The 21,231-nt window shown below is 38.9% G+C and overlaps 1 protein-coding gene across 2 annotated transcripts; it reads left to right on the plus strand.

Moving 5' to 3' along the window:
* The first annotated feature begins 287 nt into the window (after positions 1-287).
* Positions 288-21,227, plus strand: aga (aspartylglucosaminidase). Of its 2 annotated transcripts, XM_050042655.1 has the most exons (10): positions 288-608; positions 8,725-8,878; positions 10,990-11,102; positions 12,429-12,541; positions 13,278-13,304; positions 15,513-15,621; positions 17,679-17,754; positions 17,888-17,995; positions 19,283-19,416; positions 21,010-21,227. In XM_050042655.1, exons 1-10 carry the CDS (start codon positions 443-445, stop codon positions 21,108-21,110), a joined length of 1,101 nt encoding a protein of 366 aa, XP_049898612.1. In that variant the 5' UTR covers positions 288-442; the 3' UTR covers positions 21,111-21,227. The 2 variants fall into 2 exon arrangements, with proteins under 2 accessions (XP_049898612.1, XP_049898613.1); XM_050042656.1 differs by lacking the exon at positions 13,278-13,304 and having other exon boundaries at positions 289-608.
* Positions 21,228-21,231: the final 4 nt, after the last annotated feature.

Raw genomic sequence — 21,231 nt, forward strand, 5'->3', positions numbered from 1 at the left:
CAAACTTCTTCTTCATCAACCAACACCTGCGAGCTGGTGCTGCAAAGCATTCTGGTAATTGTAGGTTTCTACCTCTTAGGGCAAAAGGAACCGCCAAAGCTCTGTTTCCTCTGTTTTCTCTGGTTATGTAGCACCAGTTTTAAAACGAACTGCGTCTTTCTACTTTCTAGTTGTATGAAAAGACCATTTCCAGCAGTGAAATACTTTTTTAAAATTATACATGTAGGCTCTGATATGCGTGTGTCCCGAAGTAGTTGTACTGTCCCTTTAAGTATGAACGTGGCACGCGCCCACCAATCACGTGACACAATAAGGAAGTGAACTGTAACTTTTCACTAAACCGAGTAGCGGTTTCTCGTTTTAAACATATTAAAATAATATGCTCTGACTGCTAAGGTTAATACGTACTCATCGGGACGTGAAATATAGCAATGAATAGGAAATGACGTTAGCAGTCCTCTGTGTGCATGTTCATGTATCGTTGCGTCAGGACAACATGTTTGTATCGCTCCTGATTTATACTTTATTAACGTTACTGTTTCCTCTTGGACATGCATCTCTGCCTGTCGTTATCAATACCTGGCCATTCAAGAATGCAGCGGCTGCAGGTAGGTTACATAGTACTTTGTTTATCCTGCTTGTTTACATGGAAATACTCCAAAAGTTTAACTCAGTCTCGAGTTCAGTCATGTGACATCATTGCCGAAATCTGCAGACATACAAATACAGTGCCACAAAAATATATTTGAGGATGTTGGTTATTTATTTTTATTGTTTTAAACGCCAACATATTAATCACGGAGACAGATCAGGTCAGTCATAACAAACTCTATAATACTAATAAAGGTTACTCTCCTATTTAATGTGAAGATGATAACATTAACGTGAGTTTGGTCACGTAGCCTGCTTGTGCTCCCACTGCAAAACAATATCTTTATTTCTGTCTCTGTTTTTCTGAAAAGTAGCCGTCACAATAAAGATTTTATTCATGCCTGAATAACTCTCACAGTGCAGATTACTGAGCCAGAGAGTCTAACAACAAATACATTATTCAAGCCATTTCATAAGGATGTAAACACACCAAGTGCAATTATTTAACTTTGCAGGGAGAGCATTACAAGGTGAGCCATGACATTTGAGAGAGAAGCAGAGGTTGTCTATTATCTGCCCTCCTGCTGACTGTCTGATAAGATTTGTTATTCTGGGATATAGTCTGCTCTGTGCGCTGTGAAATGCATCTGCTTTAAATTCTTAAATAACAGCTACATGTCTAACAGGGGTGTCAGTTGCAGAGCAGTAGCTATATAGTGTTATAACTGAATTTAGGAGCATATAGTCATAGCTGTGCACACTGTAATTTTGCAAACTAATAGATTAATCACCATGCTAAAGATGTAATTGAATAGTGGTGTTCTGGTAGGTCTAGTTGTACTGACTAAATGAATAAGTGATGGACTCTTTATTTAATTTTTACTGGAACTTTTATTGATTTTCTTAACAAATATATAAAAAAAGGAAACAACATATTTAACTCACAAACCAGCAAAGATGTCTATGCAGTGTGAGAGCAAAAAGGACAAAAAAAAGGTGAAAATTGAAATAAAGTCAAATAGAATAAAAAGAAAAAAGGGATTATGCATAGCTTAGTGAGATGAGTGTAGAGCAGTGGTTCTCAAATGGTGTGCCGCGATGCAGATCCAGGTGTGCCGTGGGATTTTGTGATGACCGCACATTATTATTGCAATATTAAACTGAGCCTATACAAAAAGTTTTGAGTGAATTTTTAATTTACTGTATCAGTATGTTGTGCAAAGAGGCAAACTCTTCCTAAAAAGATAATTTAATTTAATAAAAAGAAAGTCACAGGAAAACCTATTTGTTGCTGATGACGTGGGAATTAATAATGTGTGACACATCACATGATCTTACATTATTTCCCTTTTAAATGGATGTGTAACTGGTGCTTTTATGTAATTTTAAAAAGTTTAAAATGAATTCTTGAATCATTTTGTAAGAAATATTTTGTGAGTAATGGATAGTTGTTAATTGTTATTTGATTTTAGTAAATAAAGAAACATTTATGTTGTGGTAAGAGTGGCTATTGTGCACAGATATAAATACAGGTGTGCCTTGAGAATACAGCTCAAGCCATTTATCCACTAGAGTAATACATAAGGGAACATGCACCATTCATGTTGCTTCTAGAGTATGTCTCAAGATTCTAGGCAAAGCAGGTATTTCATTAACTGTGTCCAGTATGACTGTCCACAATTGTTGTTTCTCATTAAAAACTTAAAAATTAGATGCAGCTCCCTCCATGGAGACTGTCTCCAAGAATTTTTGAAGTCACAGTCCCTCTTTCAGCTGATCTGTATCCCTCTAATTTGTCGCTATCAGTCTTGTAGGTGTCATGCATCCAGTTGTTAAATTTTGTTTGTTATGTTTGGACCGGTTTCCTTTAACAGTGTAACTCAAAAGACACATTGCTGTATTACAACAAACAGTATAATGATGGACTCTTTAATAATAATAATTATTAATAAATTCACTGGGCTTAAAAGGCGATGTTTGCTTATTTAAAACATTTAATTCCTGATTAGAATTCTGATTAAATGTTCTGTTGTTAGATCTGAAACAATTAGTCAAGCCACACGGAAATATTTTCATTTATGGTTTGTTTCTGTCACTTATAAATTAAATATATCAGCTATTCTCTGCTTATAGCTTCTAAAATGAGCTTGTCTCTGTCATATGTGATAGTAATCTCTCCAGGTTTTGGACATTTAAGATATCTCCTTTGGATTTAGAGGGTATTTTTCCATAATTCCTGCCATCTTAAAGACCAAACGATCAATTAAATAATAAAGAAAAAGACCTGCAGATTAAATGACAATAAAAAATACTGAAATATTTATTTTTTATCTAATTTACACCCTTACTGATTGAACTCTATGACTATTTTCCATCACGAAAGCGGACAGAGTGAGTGTGTGTTGTATACGTTGGAGTGCAGTCCCTGGCAGGCTCCATAACTATAAGTATTTTCAGGATTTCCCCCCTCACACTATTATAAAGTGCTTTTTGTATCCCTGTGACTCCACTGCAGCTTAACGGTACAACTATGTACAACCGTCAGAGCCCAAGATGGGGATAGGAAATGGGCAGAACCCACTAGGCTTCATAACTGCCATTGCCAGGTCTGCCCTAACTCTATTTGATTTCCTTCAGGATGATACATTGGACATGTTCAAATTGAAATTGAAAATATTTCAGCATTGCTTGTGACTTATCTGTCAAGTGGATTTCCACCAGGTGCACAAAGCTCAAACCCCCCCCCCCCCAAAAAAAATATGATAGAAACGGTGTTCAAAACATCTCAAGCAACACATCAAAACCTGCAGGTGATTAAAGTTAACTCAAAACATCTCACCATTTGATAGATGGATACCCTTTAATTTATCAGATGTACATCACCTCTTCTCCCAGAGGTGGGTGTGAAAATGAAAAATGTACCCAGCTATCTGTTCTGTGGGTAGATATTTAAAAGTGTAGTCTGTGAAGCCCCTACCATTGATCTGCCCATGCAGATCTCTTTTCCTTAGGGGGCTTACAGAAGCAGCTGACAATAGCAGGCTAATCTCCTCTTCCATTCTGCTGCATTTTCTAAGTGGAAAGGATTGTAATGCTGAGTTTGATATATTAAAAAAAAAAAAGAATTATATCCCGAGACAAGAGCACTTAGCAAAGATGGTAGACGGACAGAATTTAAAGATGGATAAATCAGAAATGATAGGAGGAGGAATTTGTGGCAGGATCCTGCTGAACACAGTGTGATGGTCTGAGAATTTGGTGGCAAGCTGGTGACAGTGCTACCAGTTGGTATTTTGATCCCCCATGGGCACTTGGGGGATCAGTGACCAAATGCTTGTCAGCCCACACTCCCTGTTTATTAGGGATCCATGGCACTGGTCATCCTGTGCAACATCTGAACCTTTAACTCATCTGCCCAGATATGTTAATTTGATGAATAGATTTGATTTATTTAATTATTTCCCCAACATATTCAACATGATTAAAAATCACACTCTCCCAGAAAAGCATTATTTTTGTTTAGTATATACAGGATAAGATTACTTTTTGAAACCCCAATTCAAAACAGATTTATAGTATAGAACATACTGAACTAAACCTAAGCAATATCTAGTTTGCAAAAATGTTTGTGGTGTCACATCATTTTATATTAGGTGTCAAAAATGCTTGAAAACAAGATGTAAATTGTGTCACAGAAAAGTTTTCTCAGAACAGGACACAAACTTACTTTCTCAGCATGGTTGGTTATAAGTGACCTTATCTTACTTCTCCCACGATGAAGTTAAAGGGACAGTTCACTCCAAACTCAAAAATACATGTACTTCCTCTTACCTGTAGTGCTTCTTCGCACCATTTTGCACCTTACTGTCAACTACTTTTGTTATCGTGTACCTTACCATCTTTTTATATTGCATGGTTATCAAGGGATAAATAAAATTGTGTCTTATTTATCAGTCTAGATTGTTTAGGAGTGAGTTGCCGTGCATTGGAGATGTCAGCCGTAAAGATGTCTGCCTTCTCTCAAATGTAATTGAACTAGATGGCACTCAGCTTGTGGTGCTTAAAGTGCCTAAAAATACATTTAAAAACAGCAATGTCTCTTTCCCGGAATCATGACCCAACTTATTCAAGATAAACCACAGACCTTGTTGTGAGCAGTTTCACATAGGAACTATTTTCTTTGTTTCTACTGAACTTAAATGAACCGAGTTTTCAACGTGTGGCTCCGGAGACAGAACGGGTGATCCACTAATTGGAAGCACTTCGATCCCCGTCTCCTCCAGTCTGCATGTCAGATTATCCTTGGGCAAGATATCGAACCCCAAATTGCTCCTGATGGCCGTTCCATTGGTGTGTGAGAGCTTGTGAATGGTTGCTGAGTAGCAGGTGGCACCTTGTATGGTCGCCTTGGCCACCAGTGTGTGACTGTGTGTGTGACTCAGTCTAAAAGCACTTTGAGTGGCTGAAAGACTAAGAAGCAAATGCAGTCCTTTTACCATGTATACTAAAAGACTGTTGTCTCTGGCAGGTAATATTACATCTGATGCCTGTCAAACTTTATTTGAAAAATAGCAGCTTTCGCCATCACAAAGAAGATTTAGAGTCTTACAGGCTCGACTGAACAGGTTGAGGAACTCCTTTGTTCCTCATTCTGTCAACCTGTTACATCAGAGTATGGTTTCTAAACCTCAGTGTGCCCAAGTCGAACACTGAATGTAATAGGAATGATAACTTTGTTGCACTGTTTCCTTGTTTTGTAATGTCTGAAGTGAACTGTAGTGTGGTTTTGTGTATTTATGTGTATTACTGTGATACAGTGGGCGGCAAGGTGGTGCAGTGGTCAGCATTGTCGCCTCGCAGCAAGAGGGTTCTTGGTTCGATTAACTGGTGACTAACTTGGCCGGAGATGTGAATGTGAGCATGAATGGTTGTGTCTCCATGTGTCAGCCCTGTGATAGTCTGGCGACCTGTCCAGGGTGTACTCTGCCTCTTGCCTAATGTCAGCTGGATAGGATCCAGCCTTCCTGTGACCCCTAAGAGGGCTCACAAATCCGCTCTTGTCCCCTTAGCTCACTCTCTGCTCCAACTTTCTGCCATGCTTTTTCTTCAATGCGTGATGCCCTCAGTAACCATCCTCAGCTCCCTCTCTCTGTAGATGCATTGGTCAGTAATTTTAATAACTCCTGCACTACTATTTTAGACTCTATTGCACCCGTAAGATATAAAATGAAGACTCCCTCTCCATGCCCATGGTTGAGTGAAGATCTTAGACTTTTAAAGAGACAGTGCAGAAAGGCAGAGCGGAAATGGAAACAGGACAAGCACATTGGCTCCCTTGCCTCCCTTAAAGGACTCATGTCTTCCTATCAGCATGCTGTCAAAATGGCCAGAAACACCTACTTTGCTAACCTGATTGCTAGCCAGGGCCATAATCCCAGAGTACTTTTTAATACGATCTATTCTGTGACTCGGCCTGCACCCAGCCTGTCTCCTGACCCCTCCCCAGAGAAATGTGAAGAATTTCTTCTCCATTTTGTAAATAAGGTCATGCAGATTCGACAGCAGTTTGGCACAATCCTTAAAGAAGCTGACACTGACTCACACCTCCACTTTCCTTTAACTAATTTCAACAAAATCTCCTTGTCCTCTCTGGAGCGCATAGTCTCAGCCTCAAGATCTTCCACCTGCCTCTCTGACTGCTTGCCCACTTGGTTTTTAAAATCTGTGTTTCAGATGGTTGGTCCTGATGTTTTAGCCATTGTTAACCTTTCTCTGTCAATTGGCATTTTTCCATCCTGTTTTAAACATGCCTTGGTCTATCCACTTTTAAAAAAGCCCACTCTGGATGCCTCAGTTTTAAACAATTTTAGACCGATCTCAAAGTTGCCATTTTTATCAAAGGTTTTAGAAAAAGTCGTCGCTTCACAGCTGATTGCTTTTTTAGTCAATAATGACTTGTTTGAGAAGTTCCAATCAGGCTTTCGCTCCCAACACAGTACTGAGACTGCTCTTATTAAGGTCACAAATGACTTGCTGCTTGCGGCTGACTCAGGGCTCTGCTCAATTTTAATTTTACTTGATCTTAGCTCAGCCTTTGATACGGTGGACCACAACATCTTAATTAGCCGTCTGGAACACCTTATTGGCATCAGTGGTGTGGCACTTGAGTGGTTTAAGTCATATTTGTCAAACAGGTCCTTCACGGTGTCTCTTGGTGATGCCTGTTCCTCCCATGCTCCCCTTTTGTGTGGGGTCCCCCAGGGGTCAATTTTGGGGCCCCTCCTTTTTTCCATTTACATGTTACCCCTGGGAAGAATTATTCAAAGGCACAACATAAATTTTCATCTATACGCGGATGACACACAGTTATATGTACCACTGAAACCTGGCTCTTCAGATGTTTCCCATGCTCTCTCATGCCTGACAGATATAAAAACATGGATGTCTAACAACTTTCTCCAACTAAACGAGTCAAAAACAGAGGTTATCATCTTCACCCCATCTAGCTCCAGCACCTGCAATCCTGAAAGTCTCCCCTCTACTTTTAGCATCCAGAAAGAGGCTCGAAATCTTGGTGTCATCCTTGACTCAGAACTATCTTTTGATTCACAGATAACGAAGGTAGTACAATCATGTTTTGGGCAGCTGAGACAATTAGCAAGAATCCGACCGTTCCTCTCTTCCACTGACTTGGAGAAGGTTGTCCATGCTTTTATCTCCTCAAGACTTGATTACTGTAATGCTCTGTACTCTGGGATTAGCAAGGGAAACATCCGTCGACTGCAACTTATTCAGAATGCTGCTGCCAGGCTTTTAACAGGTACAAAGAGAAGTGACCACATCTCTCCAACCCTTGCTGCTCTCCACTGGCTGCCTGTGAGTTTTAGAATTGATTTTAAGATTTTACTACTTGTTTTTAAAGCCTTAAACGGTCAGGCTCCTGCCTATATCCGTGACTTGCTTTTACCCTACAAACCTGAACGCTGCCTGAGATCCGCTGGCTCAGCTTTGCTTATGGTCCCAAGGTCCCTTCTTATCACAAAAGGTGACCGGGCCTTCGCTGTCCGTGCTCCGCAGCTGTGGAACTCCCTGCCCGGCGATCTCAGGCAGGCAAGCTCAGTGGATTCTTTTAAATCTTTTCTAAAGACTCACTTTTATCGATTGGCCTTCTCTTAATCCTGTTTTATTATTGCTGTACTGTATGTTTACTTTGTTGGGGATGGGTGTTTTTAAGTTAATTTTTTAAGGCCAATTTTATTTCTCTTGGTGTTTTTTTATGCTGGCAATTGTATTGTATGTGATATGTTTTATCTCTGTTGTACAGCACCTTGTAACTCGTTTTTGAAAGGTGCTATATAAATAAAGTTATTAAGAGGATAAGCGGTTACAGAAAATGAATGAACTCTGAAACCACTGATATCCTGGGATGCTATATGGGAATTTAAATTTGAGATTTTTTTCTGATCATGAAGTGAAAACAAATCAAAAGAACAGCACCCACCAACTGTTACACTGCACAGTAGGAAGCGTACATCTACTGCGAGCTCACCTAGCACCTCTGAGCTAGCTAACGTTACAGCTCAGCAGAGGAGGACACAATTAATGTTTAGATCTCACTGTCAAAAGCCTCTTGTGCATGAGTAGATGCACTCTTCCTTCTGTGCAGTACAGTTAGCAAGTGTAGTTCGGTAAAAAGAAAATAGTTCCTATTTGAAACTGCTTACAACAAGGTCTGTAAATTATCATGAGTAATCGGCTAATGACTTTTTTGGACAGAGGCATTGCTTTACATTATATTTTTTGATGCTTGCTTTGACCACCACAAGCTGAGTGTCATCTTGTTGCATTATATTTGAGAGAAGGCAGACATCTCCAGCACTCGGCAACTCACACCAAAACAGTCTAGGATGATAAATAGCACTACAGGTAAGAGGAAAAATAAGTATTTTTGATTTTGGGGGTGACCTGTCCCTTTAAGCTGCCAAATATTTTGTGGAATACAACAGCATGGCCAAAGTCACTGTAATATCATTTGACTGGTGGTGGGTGTTTACCTCTTATCCAGGGTGTAATGTGTGTCTTGTTGTGTATCATAATACCGAATGTCTCTCTGTGTTGTGTTCCATCCTGTAGCATGGAGCGCCCTGCAGTCCGGTGGCTCAGCGTTGGATGCAGTGGAGAAGGGATGTGCCCGCTGTGAAATAGAGCAGTGTGATGGTTCTGTCGGTTACGGAGGGAGCCCAGATGAGACTGGAGAGACCACGCTGGATGCCATGATTATGAACGGGTAAAACGTGGTCAATAAAAAGCACTTTTATTGAAAGTAAAAAAAAATAGGGAATGAGATTGTAAAGGATATTTGTAATGTAGCATATTGAAGCAGTTGATTAAGCAGAAGATTGGTAACATGGAAAATGTATGTAGGCTATTGGAGTTTAACAGCTGTTTTGTTTTTATCTAGCTGCCAGATGTGCAACATAAATGCAGCTGTGGAAGACAAAATAAAAAAATCTTATGTTTGTAGCAAGTAAACAGCTTTAATCTCCAGCAATGCTCTCACTCTAAATTCCTTCAAATTGAGAAAATATAAGCATAAAATGTCCATAAATGAACAGAAACGACCCGTATTTAATTAAAAATGATCACTCTCATTAGACACCTGCAGCTGTCATACTGTTACCATTACAATTTGTGCTGGTGCTGTCTGTGCATCTTTAACATTTACAGCTATTACTGGTTGACCTTTCCAGCCGGCCGTCCTTTAATAAAGCACTAATTAAGATTCTCATTAGGATCTGAAAGCTTGCCCGTTATCAAGTCCTTAGCTACAAACATTTACACACTCAGAAGTTATCGTGGGAGGCAAATGTCAGCTCACAGTGACACACAAAAGGCAAGCAGCATGCTGTTTGGTTTGTTGTTACTCCGCGGCATGCTCCTTCTTCTATTTTGCAGGAAAATTGACTTTTTTATTTTGGTTAGTCATGAATACATTGATGGTGGGAAGAGAATAGTCTCCCACACACAATCCAATATAGCTGCATGAGAAATACAGCTGCTATCATGAGCAGACATAGTATGACAAGAATGAAAACACCTGCACAGTTTAATGTAATCCAATAGAACATCCCTGCAATAAATATGAGCTCTGTAAAACTTGAAACAGGGTTCCCACGTTTTCAGGGACAAAATTTCAAAACCTTTGCCATGACTTTTCAAGTCAAATGGCAGGGCTGTCCATTTCTATGAAAGTCAGACCCTGCACAAAGGAGTGAGATGGTATATCCTTCATAGAGTATGGGCGTTGGAATGACCAATTTCACACTTTGTACCACTTCCTGTGTCCACGATCAAAAGTTAATTGTCTGACAAGTCTTACTTCCTGTTGCCAGTAGGTGGCGCAATCACCGTGACACCTAATGTGCATGTGGTTTACTTTGGGTCTGGAGTATCATTAAACATTTGAAGTTTGGGGCAGATTGGACCATGTAGGCTGGAGTTACAAACCACTTCCTGTTTGGTGGAGAAATATTGACATTTGACACCTCGCCATGGTCACATGGTTCTACGAAAACCCAAGCTATAAACATATCCAAGGGGTTTAGATGGTACAGAAAAAATTTGTCTGCAGTCAGATAATAGAAAATAATAATAGTAATGACAATACAAATCTTGCCCCACTTGCCCAACATTTTTCAAACATAGAAATTTCAACCAGCTGGCATATATGGAGGGAGAGACAGCTACAGAAAATAAATTAGTCGTTACGTTACGTTACGTTACGTTACGTTACGTTACGTTACGTTACGTTACGTCGAAGGTAATCCATGGAAGATTACTGTAACAATTTCATTACACAAAACAAAATTCCACGACTTTTCCAACACGTTCAATGACTTTTATTAATTCCATGACTTTTCCAGGCCTGGAAAATGTGAGTTAAATTCCATGACCATGGGAACCTTGTTGAAAGTATTATGTTATTGTTTTTATATTACATCTTGGTGAATTCAACTCAACTTTATGGCAACATGGAAACTTAAAGTTGTTGTGGGGTATAAATATTAGAGATACCTTACTATGATGCAATTCATTACATCACCACAACAAACTCCAGCCTCCCAGCTTTAACAGATTTACTATTAATCACAAGGCATTTCGAGTAAATTGCATCACACAGTAAAGGGGGTGCTATTTTTCTGTATTTCTCTGTGTAATTAGCAAATATCACACGCTGGGTATTTTGACGTCAGCCTGAGTAGAAATTTATAGGCTTGACTCAGTGTGCTTATTAGCTAAACTCATCCACAATATGGAAGAGATACCAGAGGTCAGGTTACCTTTAAACAGTGACTAATTGTGTCTAGTGTTGATTTTCTGTGTATTCTCTGTCACCAGAGATACCATGGAGGTGGGCGCAGTTGCAGACCTGAGAAGAATCAAGAATGCCATTGGAGTAGCGAGAGCTGTGATGGAGCACACTGAGCACACACTGCTGGTGGGAGAGTCAGGTACGTGTGGATTAATGTTCACAAAAGTTTCTGTGAAAAAAAATCATGGTTAATATTGAAAGAGATAATCTTAACATTTTTAAATCTTTACTTGAAAATTCAGATTTACCATTGAATAGCTGCTTATTAGCATACATATACTTTTTATTTTGTCTGCGCCAGCGATACCTGTAGCCAGACACATTGTGTTTTCAGGTTGTCTGTCTGTCAGATTCTCAAGAACGTATCACACAGGCCCACGTACTAGCAAATGGTACGAAAAAATTTTTCTGTAATTTCTCTGCAGGGTCCTTGCCGTAATGTTATCAGACACTGCGCCTGTTAGGGGCAAAAACAAGCACTCGTCATGGATGTAAATTGACGGTGCACAAGTGCATGTAAGGATCATATTGCAGCTTGTTTTGCCTCTGCAGCTGCAGTACTCTCTCTCTCAGTACTGGGCCAATTTCAAAAATGTTCCTAGTAGACACACAAACTGGACAATAGGGTCCAGGTCTCACTGCAAGTCTTTCTAACCAAGAATATGTCCCCCATTCTAAAGTGAGGTCTTTACATGCTTTATAATGATTAGTAAAGAGCCAATATGCTCATTATATGCATGCAAATAAGCAGCAAGTTAATAGTGAATATGTTTACCTTAATATAAAGTGCCATCCCAAGTTTTTTTTTTAATATGTGCAGCTTTAAAGAGAGTGAATGAAGTGTGTTTTAAAGAGACAGTTTGGTATTTGAATTTGCATTAGTTATTTTCATCAGACGGCCAAAACATCTTAGGCACTCAATCACCAACATCCGCAGTTAGTGATGAAGGCATGGGTCAGAGCCACATATAACACTCTCACCATATGTAAAATGATGAACAGTGCCCAGAAAGGACACATAAATAAGAGCGTCCCTTCAGTTTGTACGTGAGGGCGGTAATTGAATAGAGGAGCACATCTTTGCAAGTAATTTAAACAAAAGTGAAGGCCACTATTGAAACTTTTCATTCGACAGTCATAAGTGACTTGTAAATTAAATAATATGGTTCATATGTCAAAAGAAAAATGTTTTTTTTTTTCCTTCAGTGAGATTCAATTCATTAAATCAAATATTCATCTCTCCATCAATTGAAACATCATTCTTATTGGAAGCATAAGGTCACTGCTTTTCAAAACAGCAGCGTTGTAAGACGTCCTCCATCATGCGCCAAAGCTACAAGCCCAAATGAGATGAGATTGCCTCCAGCCCCTCCTTTGTTTGTGACCCTTTGTTTTCTTATAACCCAAGGTCAGTGTGGACTAGAATGTGTAACTTGACCTGAAAGTATTACTTCTCTCTTTATAGCGTCTGTGTTTGCTGAAAACATGGGCTTCATCGCAGAAGACCTGACTACCAACACATCTGTGAATATTTTCTCACAGTGGCTGAAGGGCAACTGCCAACCTAATTATCGAAAGGTGTGTGTATGTATTAGAGTGTGTGTGTGTTTTTCTCACTTGTGTTGGCTACAGGCATGCTGCCTCTAAAAGATTGATAATAAGGGGAAAAACTGACAGGCATACTAAAGGAGTTCATAAAAAAGTCAGCTTTTGAGGTAGAGGTGATGCCCTACAGCGCCGGGGTGTTGCTGTTCTTTAAAACGAACCTGTTCACTTCCTCAATAACGCCCCTAAATCTCCAGAATAAGATTTCTTTTTCCTTTTAAGTCAGCTGTTATTGTTCCAGAGAGAGTGTGCAGCGTCCTATTGATCCAATTTACACCATTTTACACTTGGGGCTGTCCAGTACAAGGACCTCTACTGATGGCCACTGATCTGCTTCACTGCAAACATAGGAGTTAAGTGCCTTATTCAAGGTTATCTTGACAGTGGTTGAGGAAGAGGCAAAGATACTTCCAGCGCCCAAGTTTTGCCAAACTGTTCGTGCCAATAAATCATTTATATTTACTCAGAGGTGGGGGACTCGAGTCAGAGCCCTGCATCAGGTCGGGTACCTGGTGGGTAAGCCGCAAAAAAGATGATTTGCAGGTGGTATTTTTTCATAATTTTATATCCTGGTTTGGTTCTGAGCGAAACAAAGAACATGCAGGTTGGATAACAAATATATTAAAATAAAATGAAAATAATAATTTAATGTTTTAACCTTTTAATCCTCTGACTGCTGATTTTGTGTGTGCTCTGTCCTCTGCACCAGCCGGAATATGAGAGCAGCTTCATTCAGGTGCGTTGCTACCAGGCACGTTAAAGCTCAATATTGTGAGAATAAGCAAAAAATATTCATTGGAATTGTATTTTCTGAATTACCTTCGTTTTAAAATATATTAACTTAGTTTCATATGTATGAAATGTCCCAAAATGATCACTTTAAATGTGCTGCCTGACCAAATTATTTGAGCAGCGCATAGTTATCATAGGATTTACAGACAACAGGTCGGGTCAGGTTGCGGAACTTATTGGCCATTTATGTGAGAAGCAGGGCGAGAGCGGTGTTGCAATTTGCAAGCCCATTTAATTTAAAATAGGATGGAAAAACATAAGGTAACACCTAAATGAGAGCGGAGTTGTTCTAAGAAAGAGAGCATTCTATTTTTCTATGAATTGACGATAGGGCTGCAACTATTAGTCAACTAATCGATGACTAATCAACTATTAAAATAATCAGTGACTATTTTAGTAGTCGACTTATCAGTTTGAGTTATTTTTCATAGAAAAGTACTATAAAAGTACCCCAAAATACTCTTACTGCAGCTTCTTACGTTCAAATATTGGCAGCTTTACACACTCTCCTGTGACGGTGAACTAAAACCCGTGAGTACGAAACAAGACGGTAGATGACATAATTTTGGGGTTTGGGAGAGACAGATGACTAATCGAAGAAATAATCGACAGATTAGTCGACAATGAAAATAATCCTTACTTGCAGCCCTAATTGACGAGCAGTTTCACTTTCACTGCACCTGGCGTTCTGCTGAGTGAATGGTCCACCTCCAAAAATAAATAAAATATGTTGCTGCGAATGCTTTTTTGAGACGAGCTGCCACAAATAGATGAATGTGTGGAAAACCCTGGTCTTGCTTGACTTACAGCAGGGACTTGACTTGACTTGCTTGATTATCACCACAGTAACCTGGACTTGCTTGAGACTTGCACATATGTGACTTACTCCCACCTCTGCATTCACCAAAATTTGTTATAGACTTGGTGAAGAGGTATAGAAAAGATTTAGCAGGAAATACTGACAAATAGCACAAGGCCAAATCTAACACTAATACTAGGGATGCACAATATTGTATTTTTTGTCGATACCCGATATGTAACAACTCATTTGACCAATAACCGATACCGATATATCCACTTTTTCCCCACCTAATTGTAGTGATCATCAAGTCTCTTCTGTTGCGGAATTAACATCATATTATGCATGCATACTCTTATCAAGATGGCCCATCAGCAGATGGATATATGCAATACAATACTTTCTGATTTTATCAGCAATATTTCATTTTTAAAGCCAATATCGGTGATACCAATGATATGCCAATATTACTGGCATACCTAACTAAAACACCATACATTAAATGTGGCAGTCTTTTTTGTTTAAAAGTTCAGGTTGTTGTTGAGGTAACAGGAGAACAACTGAACCTAAATGTTTTATAATTGAAGAGACTGTTTTCAAGGGTTTTACCTCCACCATCATGAAATGGAATATTACAGACTTTGCTTTATGAATAATGCACAGGCACTTTCATAAAGCAGACTAGTTGATCCCAACTTTGGTTTATTTATGGCATGATGGCAGCTGGGTAAAAAGGTAATGCTGATACAGATTCACGTTCTGTATGAGAAGACCTCTGTTTTAACATTTAGTTTACCTTTCATGCCCGCGTTTCGTGACTGCTCACTTAAACTCAAAATCTGACATTTTCTAGCAGTATCCCTCTAACATGTAACATCAAAGGAGCAGCATGAACTTTTCACACCTCCCTGCAGGTCAGGCTGGTACTCTCAGCCCCTCATAAGAGCAGAGAAGACACCTTGAGGTAGAGAGACAGGGAAACCTTTTCTCAAACTACACTACCCTCAGGTACAGTAGGTTGTCGGTCTCAATAAAACATGGGATTTGACTGCTGAAGGACACATTCTGGCTGCAGCAGGAATTTAAACTCGGATGTTTTGTTCCTTTAATGGTTCAGTCACTGGAAATAAGATACTAGAGCGAGTCCCAATGGAGCAAGACTCCCTACTGTTTATTATTAAGTGCCAAAGCTCTTGGTGACAATAGTGCTAATAGTTTTATTTCATTACATGACAGCAAATCAAAGCAAATGGCTGCAATTTACCACGTCTGGCCTGTGTGTTATTACAATAATTAAGTCCAAGGATTATGAAATTATGCAAACGGTGATGTTGTTGTCTTTCCTGTCAAAAGAATGTAATGCCAGATCCTTCCAAGTACTGTGGACCCTATAAGCCCAAGGCTACACTGCTACGGAACAGGAGGGCGCAGCGTGCCAATATACACTCCCATGACACCATAGGTAGGTTTTATCTGTTAACACAGTCAGTTCTCCTCTGGCATTTTATACCGTTTAGTATTTAAGCACTTCATTAAATCTAGACATGGATGAGAGAGTTTAGGAGAATAATGTGGCAAAAAGGAACATAAACAGACCTATTGAAGAAAAGGGGAGCAGGGAATGGTTCAGTTTTGAGGTCTTGAGTTTTTATTTCTGTCTAAAAGATCAAATCTAGAGAAAAAGTAACGACTAATTATTGGTATTTTTACCTGCCTACACTCAAGTGGATTTCAGGTTTTGCTGATCCAGTGTAAAAGCTTTAACTGCTTTGATTTTATGCAACCAGCTGAACCGCTATTTGTCATTACCACAGTCCACACATTCTTGGTGTGGACTGTATTAATGACAAATACCGGTTAAGCATAAAATCAGAAAGTAGTCTACATCTGCAACCTGTGCAACAGGGTGACAACGCTTAATCCAACTTTTATTGCATTATCAATAAGCAAAATGACAACGTGATTATTACGTTACAAAACTGGCCAACAGAGCCACCGTTGTCTGACAGGCCGTGTGCAATGTACTGCAGAGCCGAGGGTCAACATGAAGGAGATCAAATTTCAGTAGATATGGGACAGGGAAAGATACGCACGGTGCATGATGTGTTTAAGTTCAGAGAACAGACGAGGTAACGTAAACCTGCGGGAGAAAAAAGTCGTGGCTGCCCTCAGGAGTGCTGCTAAGTCAAGTGCAAGACCTCGTGGTTAAATTTGGTACAATGGTCTGGTGTTTGGCTTAAAATCAAACCGGTTTTAAAACATTTGCACAAGCTGTACCCTTACCTGCCCCATTTTTAATGTGGTCTGAGCTGGACTTGTGTACTGATAAAGGTACCTGGAGTCCCGAGGAATTTAGTGTTATGCTCACTAAAAACCGTCAGTAGCATAAGCACTACCTCATGTGATGGCCTCATGTTTAACCCTTTGAAACCTGGAGCGACATCACTTTTCTTTTGCTGCTTTCAGACGCCTTTCGCAAGTATTTAAACCTTTGAACCCTGAGCAAACTGGTGTGATGTCTTTCAAAAACATGGGGAAAAAGGCAATGAGCAACTTGGAAAGAAATGTCCGACAAATTATAAAACAATTATAAGATTTAGAAAATTATTTAAAATTATGTTACAGAATTAATATAATTTTTTTTAGCATTCTTCCAGGTTATTCTCTTGTTTGTTTGCTTTTTCTAAATTTTGTATTTATTTTTACAAATTTTTCTCTTTTTACTAGTTTCTTTCAAATTTTTGGGGGGCTTCTTCCCATGTTTTTAAAAGACAATTTGCTCAGGTTTTAAAGGGGTTAAATAACTTTGCTGACTTTTATTTGGCTACTAGGATGCACTGGTGGTGGCTGACATTTCAGTCGCAGAAAGGGCTGGACCCCTGAAAACGTCTAGTGAATGGGCCCTCACCAAATCTGCTTTATTTAATTCAGTGCATGTGCATGCTCTCTCTCCTAGTTTAGATCATTTTTTATCAGATCATATGGCATTCTTTTTTTTTTTTTTTACAACAGCTGCGCACAAAAAAATTAATTTACTGATTTTAATCAAGTGGTTTTCTTAAGTAATGGTGAATATTTTGTTTCAAATTAAAATGTGTTTAATATAATTATTTTTGGCATCAATGGGCCCCTCTGGCGGCTGCGCCCCAGAAAGCTTTCCCCCCATTTCCCCCTTGAGCAGTAGCTCAGTCCATAGGGACTTGGGGTGGGAACAGGAGGGTTGCCGGTTCAAGTCCCTGTCCGGACCAAATATAGAGCGTGGACTGGTGACTGGAGAGGTGCCCTTGAGCAAGGCACCGAACCCCCCATCCACTCGGGGCGCCTGACAAAGGCAGCCCCCTCACTGTGACATCTCTCCACTTTGTGCATGTATAGGTCCTGTTTGTGCATGTGTGTGTCTTTCGGACCTGTGTGTTAATGACAAAAGAGTGAAAAAATTGAATTTCCCCCTGAGGGGAAATTCAGTTAAATTAAAAAATTGAATTCAGTACAGTATCTCTTCCTTTGTTTTGGCACCAGGGATGCTTGCTCTTGATGAAGATGGCCACGTGGCTGCTGGTACATCGACCAATGGACTAAAACACAAAGTTCCAGGGTATGTAGATTTGTGTCATCATCTAAACTCAAAGTCCACTCTCAAAAGAGACATAAGCATTCAGTATTTTAAATATGCTACCTAAAATGAGTGTACATGTAACAGTGGTGTATGTTTAAACCTTGTCTTGCAGTCGTGTTGGGGACTCTCCTATCGCTGGAGCAGGGGCTTATGCTGATAGTTCAGCTGGTGCTGCTGCCGCTACTGGAGATGGAGACGTCATGATGCGCTTTCTGCCAAGGTACCTATTGTTTGAGATGATTTCTCCCTTAATCCAAAATGTAGTCATCCATCAGAATTTTTCCAACTGTGATGCATTTAAAAAGCCATGAGACATGCTGTCTGGATCACAACTCCTATTCAGGGTTATAATAATATGACCGTTTCTTGGCCTTTTCCTTGCCGGAAGGATTGTGTTGTAGAGCATATTGATATCTGTGACACATGTAGTTTTTAAACAGCCAATTTCTGGTGTGAACCTCTTGCTGCAAGTGTAACAATGGTATTATAAAGTGTGGAGGCGTGACTACATTGCCCCAAAACTGTCATTTGTACATTGCAGAGAGGAGGCGAGATTTTTTTAGAGACTAAAGCTGCTGTTTGTTTCCAGGCTGTGAGAATATGCCAGTCTCAGAAGGCTTATTTTTTAAGATTTATTTATCCAGGATGGTTTCAGGAGCACACATACTGTTTTTTTTTTAAGTTGCACTCAGCTTTACATTCACAGTCACACACAACCACACCTGAGGGCCGTCTATTTCAATCATAGTTTTCTGAGTCACTTCCTGGAACGATTGGGGGTTGTGTTTTTCAAGAAGACCTTGCTACTAGTGGACTGAAATGTGTTTATCATTCAGTGTCCGTGCCAATTTTTTTTGCCTTTGCAGGGACTTCACTGTCAAAATGTAGCAGTAACACATCATCACCAGCAAAAAGGCTGTTTTAAAATACATCTGTTGTGTAGGTTGGTCCAAATATCCTGAATCTTCCCTTTAACAGATCCATTTTTCTCAAACTAATTAGCTTGCTATCTTGTGCGGAAAATAGCACCTTACATGGTACATCTCCTGTCAGAGGTACTCACTGAGAAATAAGCTTGACACATTTTCCACTTAAAAATCCCCAATGTCAACAGAGGTTGATTTTAGGAAATTGCAATGTGTCACTCATTGTTTTATACATTTGACCTCAGGCTAATGGAGTTAATGGTGCCAGTAGTGTCTGTGTAGAGCAGGTAATTTGCATTGTGGTGATGGTAAATTACTACAATTTCTCCCCATTTGCTGATTATACACACTTGTGAACTCCTAAAAAGTAGCGTAACAACTCTTTTGCAAACCACAGAGTGAGGCTGGAAGTCTTATTTTTATAATCACATATAATCCCTGTTTCTTGACATCAGATTTGTTTGCATTACATTCATCCCATGCCATAATCTCAGTCACATCCCCATCATCATGCTGGTTGGTGGCCCTGAAAGCACTCGTTAGTTTTGCCTCATGTGTACTGCGTGTAATCCTGCCAACAGTTACTTGGCCGTGGAGCTGATGAGGGCCGGGGCAGATCCCTCGGCAGCCTGCAAGACGGCCATTTCCAGAATCAAGAGGCATTACTCAGAGTTCTTTGGAGCCATCATCTGTGCTAACACAACAGGCCATTATGGTGAGTGTTAAGGTTCACAAATACAGACTGTTCAGCTACTGCCAAAGGTGTTATGACACACACCTGATACACACACTCACATGTACAGGGGATGAGGACAAGCATGTGTATGCATACTGTAGATATATTAATGAGGGCAGTCTATTTGAAATGCACTTATACATAATTCAGACAGCATGTTAAACTTCCACAATGAAGTTCTGAGAAATGTATTCAAAACATTAACAACACAGTCCAGTGAAAACTGTGCCTGACCATAAAATATCTCCATGAATAATAAAACAGGCGGCTGTAATCTCAACAGGTTCCTGCTTCTTTTTGGTCATCATTAAAATACTACTGCTGGTTACTGAGTTTACACATACTTATAGAATATGGGCATGTTTGAGGATTTAAAACAGGACCTAATCTAAAACCTAAAAAGTTAAACCTAAAGTAAACTGAACTTCCAGAATTATTTAACCAGCTATCTTTATAGAAATAGTTAGTCTTTTACAAAACGCTGCTACAGCAATAGACTGTCTTCAGGTATCAGTTTCAATCCAATAAATAAAGAAATTGATATTCTATAATATATTAACTTCAAAGCAAACATATGACAAATCTGTCAGATTTTTTATTTTATTTGTTAAATTCATTTTACTTCAATTTTATTTCATTATACTTGCATTATAACTCAGAGCAACCTGCTGAAAATAATAAAAGTGTAAAAGTTATCTGTCAAAATTATGCAGGAGGTAAGGTCATTTAAAAAGTATGAACATTATGAATAACTACACCTTTGATGACCGGATTGTTTAAACCTTTTTTTCCTCAACATCTGGTTATCTAATGATTACTAAAACCTTGAATTAAATAAACTTATGTTAAGCTCATGCAGGGTAACACAATTTTTTCTTTTTTTAAATCTGAATTTTACCTATTTAATTTTAGAAAGTTCGATCTATTTTTTGAAATTCTAAAAGTTGGATTTTTGGATCTGAATTTGTGAACACTGAAAAAAATATATATTCAGCTGTTCATACTGCACATCAATAAATTTTGTATTTTATTTTCAGAGGTGAATTCAGAACAATAAATTGAAATACATGTTTTTTTAAGGTAAAATACTTAAATTATATAAATTCAGTGGTGTTTAAATTTAATTTAATACATTTAATTTATATGCTTACATGCAACAAAGTTCTCAAAAATTCAAATTTAATATTATTTAATGACTTAAGGAATCGCAGACATGCTGAGTAATATCATAAACAAAATATTTAACACTGAAATTAGGCCTGGTAATGAATAAATAAATAAAATGTTTGGCCACTTAGCTTTGACTCAGATGACTGGCACTTTGACAGTAAACATTAGAGCCTGTTTGGCTTTAAAAGGATGAGTCAGACTTAATGTCAGTTTGTGATATTTGCTTTCACAGATGTCTTCAGAGATCTGTGTAATAAAGGGGATGTGATTGGGCTTAATAGCATTGGCACTGCAGATTACATTTTATTACCAGTATTAAACTGGGGTCTTAATAAGGACAAAAAAGTAAAAATGTTATCTTACCTGTAGCATTGAATATTGTTCTTTCTCTGATCTCCAAAGGTGCGGCCTGTAACAAAGTCCCTGGCTTCTCCCAGTTCCACTTTATGGTGTCAAACTCAGAGGCAGACATACCGCTCCTGAAATCTGTGGACTGCTTTTAAACTGTGTGCAACTTAGATGAATGAATCAAGTCTCCATGCTGTATTTTTATGCTCGTGATTTTGTTTTTAAATCAGAAATAAAATGTAAACAAAAATAAATGTCACATGAAATTTTAATTAT

This window comes from Epinephelus moara, chromosome 4 (assembly GCF_006386435.1).
Source record: "Epinephelus moara isolate mb chromosome 4, YSFRI_EMoa_1.0, whole genome shotgun sequence".
In the NCBI taxonomy this organism is placed as follows: domain Eukaryota; kingdom Metazoa; phylum Chordata; class Actinopteri; order Perciformes; family Serranidae; genus Epinephelus; species Epinephelus moara.